The sequence below is a fragment of the Quercus robur genome, chromosome 3 (genome assembly GCF_932294415.1).
Source record: "Quercus robur chromosome 3, dhQueRobu3.1, whole genome shotgun sequence".
NCBI classification, from domain to species: Eukaryota; Viridiplantae; Streptophyta; class Magnoliopsida; order Fagales; family Fagaceae; genus Quercus; species Quercus robur.
The window spans coordinates 11,816,128-11,827,403 of record NC_065536.1 but is presented as its reverse complement, the minus strand read 5'-3'; the positions used below and the strand labels follow the sequence as shown (position 1 = coordinate 11,827,403).

The 11,276-nt window shown below is 31.9% G+C and overlaps 1 protein-coding gene across 1 annotated transcript; it reads left to right on the top strand.

Annotated features, from left to right (window-relative positions):
* Positions 1-3,157: 3,157 nt before the first annotated feature.
* LOC126717078 (uncharacterized) lies at positions 3,158-6,938 on the top strand. Its single transcript, XM_050418296.1, has 3 exons — positions 3,158-3,325; positions 4,699-4,851; positions 6,425-6,938. Exons 2-3 carry the CDS (start codon positions 4,704-4,706, stop codon positions 6,685-6,687), a joined length of 411 nt encoding a protein of 136 aa, XP_050274253.1. The 5' UTR covers positions 3,158-3,325; positions 4,699-4,703; the 3' UTR covers positions 6,688-6,938.
* Positions 6,939-11,276: the final 4,338 nt, after the last annotated feature.

The window sequence follows — 11,276 nt, the reverse complement described above, 5'->3', positions numbered from 1 at the left end:
GAATTTTGCACTAGATATACTTTTTGATAATAGATTTAGGTTTGGAACAATTACTTAACCCAGTTTATAATTTAATGCTGGAGGTTAGATAGTATAACTTGGACAAAGATTGGAGCCACTGAATAAGACGGCCAGTAATGACAACTTTGTATGCTGTTGATGTATCTAAAAACAAACTCATGCTTATGTAAACATAAAGCAGTCACATCCAGAATGATTTCTCCCTGTTGCTTTGATCTGGTGATAGTTTCCCAGGAGATGAGATGTATGTGTTTTTGAAGCTCAGTGTCTCCCCAAAAATGATTTGTAAGGGCTTGTTGCAATGCGGTCCACTACATTGGCAGGAATTAAGGTGGTTTGCATGTGGTAGTTTAGCTTTGGCAAAAGGACTGATTTGATGAGTGTTAGTCTACCAGCCATGGATAAGCGTCTGTGTTGCCATACCTGAATTTGAGCAGTGATTCAGTCTAATAAAGGGATGAATGAGGTACCAAGTTTCCTGGAGGTGATGAGGGGTAGACCTAAATATTTTCCTTACACACAATTTATTTGCACAACATTGTGTGTAACATGATAGTATGTAATAGAGCTAGCTTTACCATTCCGTAACAAACTCCTCTGAAAGTTGTGAAGGGAGAGGTAACTTTACCATTCCGTAACACCGAGATGGAGGAAGAGGTTAGAGAAGCCATGATAAGATCAATAGTTTGTTGTGGGAATTGGAAGAATTGTAAGGTATATTTTATGAAGGGCCACTCAAGGTCATTATAAGCTATTTCTAAGTCAATTTTGGCAGCTATGAGGCCCTTTTGTCCTTTTGTTTGTTGATAATCTTCAATATTATTCAAAGAGAGGCAAACTACATAGCACTACAATCAACCTCACAGGCGGTCCTTAAGACCAATGGAAGACTGAGTTTATTGAAACAAAAGAACAAAAGGACTCACGAGAATTAAGGGAGAGTTTGGCAGCTGAATGAGCAGCGTTGTTACAAACTCTTTTGACCCAACAAAAACTACAGCTAACAAAAGACTCTTTAAAATTTAAGATGTTACTGATGATATTGCTAATGGTCCAGTCAGGAGTGTATAGGGTGGAGGAGAGTGGATCAAAGCAGTTTTTTGCGTCACCTTCAAAGATGACATGACTCAATTTTTCAGCTTGAGCGAGTTGAACTGCCCAAAGGATGGAGTGAGCTTTGGCTCGGATGGGGGAGCAATGAGGAAGAATTCTGGTCCATACCTTAATGATTTGGCCTTGTTCATCCCTGGCTATCAATGCTAGAGCACAGCTGTGGTTTGCATCAACGTTGAGCTTAGTGTATCCTTGGGGTGGTGGGTGCCATTTGGGACAAGGTCAACTGTCTTGTTGTAGTCTTGTAGATGTGCCTATGCTTATTCTAAGAGAAGAGTATTCGGCCACATTTTGCCCTTGTTTCCTCTAAATAAGATGAATCGTTTCTTGGACAATGATTGGAAGAAATTTTCTTAGATGCAAAACAAGAATTTTTTAGAGCAATTAGTACAGCGGATTGCACAAGCTAATAGGACGCAGTTGGTGCACAGTTTCTTGGCTTAACTTTTGGAATCAAGACCAGATTAATTCTAGCAGTAATAAAAATGGTTTGGATAAATTTAGCTAGATCTACTTCCATAATGTCCCATGATTGTTGAAAAATTTGTGCATGAGAAAGTCCCTAAAATTTTTATTATTATATATGACTTCGAAGAATTAATAGACAATTTTTTTTAATAAATTATTTACTTTTCTTATTATTTTGTAGTATCACACCTTTTTTTATTAAATAAAAATATAATTTTAAAAAAATTAAAAAAATCTATATATACTACATCATATACTATATTATATAATAAAAGTTAGACTTAGAAGTCGGTGTTGCACCAAATTAAGTTAGGCTTAGAAGTTGTGATTGCATCAATAATAAGTAGTAATACACATTTTTCGAAAAAGAAAATACACTTGTTAATAATTCATTGGCTTATACAAACAAATTCATTGTCATTGTGTGTGTGTGTGTTTTTTTTTTTTTTTTGGATGTATATGTATTGTAAGGACACAATTTTTAACGATCCAAGGATGACGTTAGGCTCGCATGTAAAGGACCAACAATATGATTTGTAGAGAGTGGGTTTGGAAAAGCCTGCCCTTGGGCGCTGGGCATCGGTCTGATCCTGATTTCAGGATAGCTCATACAAAAATAGGTTTGGACTGTATAGCTGAGCCTTACATCGATGTAGTTCGAAAGGTTTGACTCCTCGGAATTAGTCCGAGGAGCATTATATTCTCACCATTCTTCCTCCTTTTTTCGTCCCCTCTCTTTTTTTAGCTCTCCTTCCCTTTTATACTAGTTTTCATTTCCCGTTCTTCATCTACGTGTCAGTTTTTCCTTGTTTGGGGATAATTACTCGTCCTATCAATCCATACGTCAGAATGGTTGGGAAAAGCTGGATAGCATGGTATGGAGTATGGGCTTGTCAGGCGCTGGGCTCCACATTATGGTGTTGGTAGCTTTCTCGTTTGTACTGCTCTTGTACTGAGTTTGTCCTTTTCTTCAGGCGCTTTGTGAGGTGTTGAGCGTGAGATCGTCCTCGGCCACATTCTTGAGCCATTAAGGGGCTTTCATCATACGTCCTCGGCAGTAGGGCTCCTCGGCTTGGGCCTTGGGCCTTTAATGTGAAGTGGGCTGGGATTTCGAATTTCAGGCCTCACATGTATAATTTAAATTTATTTTTGAAAAATATTTAAAAATTTAAAAAAATATAAAATGCATTTTAACCACTGCTTTAGGACATTCACTCACAAAAATCCTTTATTAATATGTTGATTTGAAATGATCATGTATAAAATCCATAATTTCACAAATATTTCTATTAAAGCAAAATCCTCAAAACTCAAATCTATCGTTTGTTGTTAAATTCATATAAAGGGGAGTAATTTATATTAACAAATTTTTTTTTTTTTGAGAAGATAACAATTTTTTTAAAATCTATCATCAATTCTCCATTTTTCCCCTAAATTTATATATATAATATGAGAGGTTGTCCAAACCAAATTCACTGTGGTCCTTATCAAATAAAAATAATAAAAATTTATCAAATAATAATTAAATAAATAAATAACACAACTTACTTAGTCGGACTCAAAATAAACAAGCTCTAAGTCCCGGTCGGATAAACTTGACCCGATCTACAAGTTTCCCTTCCTATTTAGAAAACGAATCCAACCAAACCCAAAGACCGAATCTTGGATTCGCAAGCGAGCGAGGCAAGCAAGACTAGTTAGTGGCAGGCTGTGTGTTTTAAAGGTACAAAGATTTTAGGAGTTTCATGTTCTAATTTTTCATTCTATTTATGTTTATTCTCGTTCACTGTTAATCTTTTTATGTGGGTGTGTTTGTTTCAAACAAAGGTTTTGACATTGTGGCTACTTTGGTTTGTTGCTGATTATGAAGCTCAATATTACAGTTTTTGAGTGTGTCTTTCATCTGGGTTTTAATGTATCTATGTAAATTAACACATATTACTGAGTTTTTGAGTATTTCTTTCGTCTGGGTTTTTATGTATCTATGTAAATTAACACATATTACAGTTTTTGAGTATTTCTTTCATCTGGGTTTAGTTTATCTATGTAAATTAACACTTATATGTAGTTTTTTGAGTATTTCATTCAACTGGGTGTGTATATTTCTATGGAAATTATGTATATGCGTGTGTGTATAGCTCAATAGCATTGCCTAATCTCCTTTATGAGGAGAACTGGGCTTCAAATCCCCCCCCCCCCCCTCTTCACTTGTTGCAACAATTGAATTATCAAATATATATGTGTTTGAGTTTGGGATTATCAATTACCAAATGTATGTAGCAGATTATTGTTGTTTGGTTTTTACAATAAGTTCATGAGAGATGGGATGAAGTACATATCTTTACAATTGAGCTTGGGAGAGCGAGGGTTAGAGTCTTGTAATTTTTTATAATAACTTATTAACTTTGTTGTGATATAACATTGTAGGAGCAGGATGCTTGATACTACATTTCACTGCTATTCAAGTATAGTAGAATATTTAAGTCACAAATTAGTTATGCTAAGTGAAAACCCAATCAAAGCTTTCTTTTTAAGCTTGTTTTTTTCTCCTGTGAGCTGTTCTCTTTGTTGTAGTTGTTCATCTTCTTCAAGGGAAGGCAATTGGGAGATAACTGGTTTTGTGCTTTTAAAATGATCAATTTATTTGAATGTGATCTGGTGAAATTTGTAATATTTCTTTATGAGGAAAAAAAATTTTGAATGAAAAGAATTTGCTTTTCCTCAGATGATGCATGTAAATGGATCTTTTACCGATATTCAATCAGAGTATCAGAAAAGCAATATTCGTGTGTGTGTGTGTGTGTGTGTGTATGTATAAGCCTACTGTAATTATTTTATGTTCTGTAGTAAGCAGCATTATAATAGGTTATATTGTGAAATTGAGGATTGTGTTTCCAAAATTTGACACAGTACAAATAGTCTTGGTTGATTCTTAAGTAGTTGGGACTGTTTATGGCCATTGATCTGGTTGTTTCTAACTTTCTGCACTGAACTTCCATTTTTTACCCTCATCTTTTTCAAATATGTACACATTTATTACATTTTCAAGTTTTAAATCCATGATATGACTTTTTATGCTCTTAAATTTCTTGACAGGGAAGATGTCAGGTTATGAGAATGTCGTTGGGGGTAAGCTGAAGCTTAAGGGAAAAGCCCTGGATGTCAAGGCTGGTGGGGTGAAGAAGAAAAAGAAAAATAAGAAACGTCAGGATCAAATTTTAGAGGTTACAGAAAATGAACTTCCAGCAGGTTTGTTGTTCATCTCCAATTAAGGCATGGAATTGTTTAATGAAGCTCTTTAACTCATTTCAGTCTTATTGCATGTACCTATTGTCATAGTTATTAAGATAATAACTTTCCATTATTATCTTTAATTCACTCTAAATGTGTTTCTGTGCTTAAGATAAGTAAATGACAAATTGAGAAAGTATTTTATTTTGTGACTGGGATTCCTTTTGAGAATAAGCTAGGGCTCAATTACCACTTGCTTCCCATCAGGTGCATGTGTAGCAAGAGAGTGGGATTCCATTCATTTTGCCTTTGATGATTGTGTGAAAAATCTTTGGAAATTGTAGGTGCCAGGCTTTTGATTCACTATGGTAATATTGAACAGACTTCTCCTGGTTCAACAACAATGATACGCTGACCTTGATCATGATTCTATATTTGATACTTACCATTTGCATGAGAATAGTCTATGATTTTAACTCTCTATTCCATTTATTTGTAGTGGTGGGGGTGCACTAATCTTTCTTGTTTAATACTTCAGAAACCCTGGGTGATGCCTGTATGAAGACGGAAAATTTGAAGGAAAAAAGTACCTAAAAGCAAATTTAATAATTAATAGTTACAAATGTAAAAATAAGTAAATGTGATAGTTTGAATATTAAAAGCAAACAGATTTACATGAGTAAATTTATTTTTTGATTGGTAGATTTACATGAGTAATTGCTAATTTGCTATATATGAATAGTGCATATAGGTTTTGCTGCATGTTATTAGTATAGATTATTGTTGGACCAATGTTTATAAAAATGCACTTTGTTACTTGTTAGCATAACTAGAAGAATGAGTTTGGTGGCCTGAAGTTCCTGTAATTGGATTTGATGCTAATTATGCTAATAATAGAATGGGAGAACTGTTAAATGTATCATTTTAGCAAAGATAGTTCCACAAATTCAGTCATATTGTAGCATGGGCATATAGTTCTATTGCTAAGTGGCATTGGCCCATTCTATTCATCTAGTAGCACATGGAACCAGATTATTGGAACTATAAAATTAGACAAATGTGGTGTTCATTTTTAATGGGCTGGATAAAAGCCAGTTACAGTAAATCTTAGTCACGACCTTGATTACAAGGCTTTAAACTCTACAACCATAGGTAACCATGTGCTCAGTTACTACCTCTGGTTCTGGTGCTGAAAGTAGCTTTCTTTGTACTGTGTACATGGTAATGGTAGTGGTCAACTACTTGGTATTGCTGCATTGAAGTCTTCAAAATGGCAGACTTGAAATTTGCTGCAATTTTGATTTCTATATATTTCGAAGAAAGGTCGTTCTTGTCTTGTTCTGAGATCTGGAAACTCTCACTGTTAACTTGATTTGATTGAAAATACTAAAATTTGCTATGAATTGGACAATATATGTTATCTAAAGAAGACAAAGAGGGAAAAGAATGGAGCAGAGGCTGCTGTAAAATCCAGAGATTGTTTGAACACTATAACCATTTTGTTTGGTCCAGATCCTTTCCACATTCCATCCTAATTGTTGAACATCATGACTGTATATATGTTGTTCATTTTTCTTATCAATTGGTGCAGGTGGAAGTGCAGAGCTATCCACTGATCCTAACGAGGAAGATGTAGATGATGCCAAAAAAATGAGTGGCGATGGGAAGACTGTTCATTGTGACGATCATCTCACTCCTGCAGAAAAGCGATATATTGAACAGAGGGATCAAATTGATGTTCATAGATTGGCTAAGGTAGCTAATAAATCTCACCGTGACAGGATTCAGGATTTCAACCAGTATCTTGCAAACATGAGCGAGCATTATGACATTCCTAAAGTTGGTCCAGGATGATTCAGGCAAGTTTATGAGTATGAAGAAGGATCAACCTTTTATGTCAATGCTATATGTATACAAGGTGGTTCTTGTCAACAGTATTTGTGTTTTATTTGATCATATTGTGCCATATAGCTGATGATTTTTTGTTTGGTGGTTCCTTTCTGTTCTGGAACTTGATTAAAAGTTGCTCTGAAATTTGCATTTGCAAGAAAAACTCGTACATGTAAGTTATAACTATCTTAATGCTATTTAGTGCTTGACTATCATCTGTTCCTACTCCAGGTTTTCCACTAGTTATAAATATTCCTAAACCATGTCAGTTAAACAATTAGAATTTAGAATTCTCTGATAAAAAAAAAAAGAGAAAAAATTGAACTCACTGTCGTTGTAGATGTAGCAACCCGATACTAAATATTGATACTATGGTTGTCAAAATCGTGATCTAAATCATAGGATCGCACGATTTTACAATCCTACTTCACCAAAACGTTTAGAATCGCATTAGGATCGTAAAAATAGTAGGATCATTTAGGATCTTACTGATTCTACCGATCCAATCAAAACATCAGATTTTGGTGTTTTTATTTTTTTTAATTTTTTTTTCATTTTTTATGTTGGGATAGTATGGCTTTTTTTTTTTATTTTTTATAAAATTATGTTAACCTAAGCAAATGTTTTCTAGTTTTTAGTTCGCTTGTAATAAAAATGAAGAAATGTTTCATCGTTTCAAAATGAAGAAATTATATTGGCTTTGCTACTTTTTAAGTTATAATGTTGTTAAATTTGTTTGATCAATATACTAATTTGTGTTATAATATTACTAAAATGTTTTTCTTATATATAATTTTATTAGTGTACTTGTATTTGTATATTGATTAATTGATTTTTTTGAACACGCTCTGTAATTGTTGCTGAGCGGCACAACTTAAATAGTTGATTGTAAAGTTGCATCTTGATCTTTTTTGCAGCTCTAGTATACAAATATACAATGTTTACATAGATGATAAAATGGTTGATGATGATTAGGACGATCGTCATAAGAACCCTATAATGAGAATAACTAAATGTTCATTTTACCTTAATATCACAAATAAACCATACATGGCAAAAATACCAAAATAAAAATGGAAAAATAATTAAATACAATATATTAACCTAAACAGAGTCAAACAAAATCAAAGAACATGTGAAAAATGATTAAAATAATATAAACAAGATTTTTCTCTAATTTGGGTTTGGGGTACATACGTGTACTCAACTATTGTATGCATGGTTGAAACTATGCGCACGCATACTCAATGATGCGTACGCATACTCAATGATGCGTACACATCCTTTGACATAGATCTGAAAAATCACATCTTTATTGATTTAATCAAACAAAGATATAAACATAGAAATCAAACAAGCATGTTAGAAACTCTAAAAACTAAACTAACATAAAATAAATAGCACAAAGCATCAACATAAAAAAATAATCAAGAAACAAATCAATAAGTATAATAAACTACATTAAATAAATAAACATGTTAAACTTTACGTGAAACTAAAATAATAAAACAAGAAAAAACAAAACAAATTATAAACAACCTAAAATCAGATTAAAATATGGATAAAAAGATCATAACATCAATCAAATATGATAAGAACATTTAAGATAACATCAAACAAAGAACCATGTGAATCCTATGTAACAAAGTGAGAAATCATGGGAAAAAGACTCACCTTGCTTTTGAATCATAGAATTGAGATTGTTTAGCCAACCCCTCAATGCCTACAATACTAAGATTAGATTGAGAGAATAATGATAATCAAAGAACACAATAGAACTTAGTAATCACAACTCAAGAACAAAGTTTAATTAAAAAAGGTTTAAAAAAATTCAATTAAGAACAAGTTTGTCTTAAAACTAACTAAAGAGGGGTTTTGAATCTGTAAAAAAAATGTGCTAAGGTGCTGTGTATGAGTTTTAGAAAAGAGAGCTATGGTTTTAGAGAAAATGGAGGCAAGATATAAACTCTCTCTAGCTAGGGTTTTGAATGGAGACATAAGGTGAGTATTTGTAAGTTAAAATTAGGGGTTTTAAGGCTTTTTAGATGTTCCCAAGGGTCTAGGGGCCAGCCCATATCAAAAAATGATGTTTTGGGCCCTTAAAAATGAAGTTCCACTACCCAGAAAATGAGTGGGCATACGCATATTTCAGGTGTGTGCACACACACTTGATTCATGCGTACGCATACCCTAATTCCTAACAGCTCTGATGGCCCAATTTCAAACAGTCATAACTTACTCAAAAGAAATATAAATTAGGAAAAATTGATATTCAAATTGAAGCTCAGAATGTCTTCTTTCCAATTAAATAAATCTCACTCAAATATTCTTTGTGAATCAAAAGTTATGATCAAAATAGTGAGCAAATGTCATTTTTCAGTGTCGATTTCAAAGCGATTTGAGCACTTTTAAGTTGTGATTACTTCCAAATTATTGTGAACTCTTTAATTATCCTTGGTTGACATATGTCAAACTCGTCATTGGGTTCGGGGACCAAAATTTATTAATGGGTACAAAATAAGGTGTCTACACATATACAATATCAATTCACAATTGTTCTCTATGAAATTCTACTAAATACAACACAAAATAAAAGAATAAATTGATCCAATAATATCTTCTAAATTGAATGGGGTTAGGTGTATGGGATCACTCAACTCAATTACAATTTGTTATATTTAAGATTTTCACATACAAAATATCTAAATAGAAAAAAAATTCTAAAAAAAATTCCCATTAGTACAGAGAAAAAAATAACAGAAACATCATTACAAAAGTCTTTGGATGCTTACCATTACCCAATCAAAGTCTAACCCAAGTTTTGCCTAAAAGTCTCTCTATACCAAACAATACCTTTCTAGATGTAGGATATTTTAGATGTGGGTTGGTCCATTTATTTTTGCCATGAGAGAGGTACTTAGTAGCCAAATATGAGCACCATGGACTTTTCTTTTCCTTTGGAAATCTCCATAAACACTTCATAAGAAGGGCTGACTTGGTTGAAGTCCACCTTCTTTGTTAAGGTGATTGAAAAAAATCCAGATCATTAAAAAGATTTCATTTTTTGTATAGAATGTTAGTAAGGATGAACATGACAAGGTCTTATTGCATTACTTTAAAAAAAAAAAAAAAAAATTCAAACATATCTATCTCAATAGCAAAAATCTAAATAATTTAATTTGTATGGAAAACAAACAAAAGCAAAATTCAATTTTGATTATAATTGAATTTTCCTCTAAGCTTTGGTTATATATATATATATATATATATATATATGTATGTATGTATGTTACATAAATGACTTATAAATTTGAATTATTTGTAGTTACACAAAAAAATGTATCATAAATATAAAATCATTCAAACTTTCTCTTCCTCTAATTTTATATAAAAAGTTAGTTATATGATTAGGTTTTTTTATGGTTTATTTATATTGAACTCCTCATTTTCTATACTAAATTAATTCATTTGATACAAAAATTAAAATAACTTAGTAAATAGGACACATGGTGCAAAATTAAACTCCAATTGAAATCCAATACTTACACTGAATTAGCTCACTTAGCACAAAAATTTAAAAACTAAGTGTGCGTTTGGATACAACTTATTTTGCTGAAAACTGAAAATAATAATTTTTTTTTTAATTGTTTATTACTGTTTGGAACTGTTCATTGGCCTAAATACACTGTTCATGGCCGATAAACAGTGCATAACACGCTGATTTAAAAAAAAAAAAAGGGGGGCTGAAACGCGGACGCGCAAATGCAGACGCCCAATACAAACAGACCTTAAGATTAGATGGAACACATGACGCAAAATTAAATCCTAATTGAAATCCAATATTTACACTAAATTAACTAACTTGGCACAAAAATTTAAAAATTTAGATTAAATGAGACATTTGGTACAAAATTATATTCTAATTGAATTCCAATTTGAAATCTAATTAGATTTTTTCTCATCTTTGGCTATTAATATATATATATATATATATATATATTTATTTATTTATATAAATTAGTGTATATCGTGCATATGCACATGTACAATTAAAATTTTAGAAGATATTCAAATTATATATGGTATTAGTTTACACTTTTTTTAAACTACAAATTTCTAAAATATATAATGATTTCTCATATATATATATATATATATACACACACACATATGATTTAGAATTTAATTGGATTTAGACTTTTCAGTTTTTACATCTAATAATTCATTTGCCACAAAAATAAAAAATTTAGATGCACATGTGGCGAAAAATTCGATTCCAATTGAAATCCAATTTAGAATATAATTGGAATTGGACTTTTTAATTTTTATACTCAGTAATTCACTTGACACAAAATTAAAAATTAAAATAGGACATATGACGTAAAATTGAGAACCCAATTAAAATCTATAAAAAATTATAGATATAGTCTTATAGAAATAGATAACAATTAAAAATTTTATTTCTATAAAAAAAAAAAAAATGGACTAAAAATTTTATGGACTGAAAACGACGCCGTTCGTAAAAATTACAGACCAACAATATATTTCTCTAT

Excerpts from the sequence above, each read along its gene's own strand:
- LOC126717078 (XM_050418296.1), top strand. The coding sequence starts at position 4,704 with ATGTCAGGTTATGAGAATGTCGTTGGGGGTAAGCTGAAGCTTAAGGGA. Across the intron at positions 4,852-6,424 it reads AGAAAATGAACTTCCAGCAG|GTGGAAGTGCAGAGCTATCC; the intron begins GTTTGTTGTTCA and ends CAATTGGTGCAG.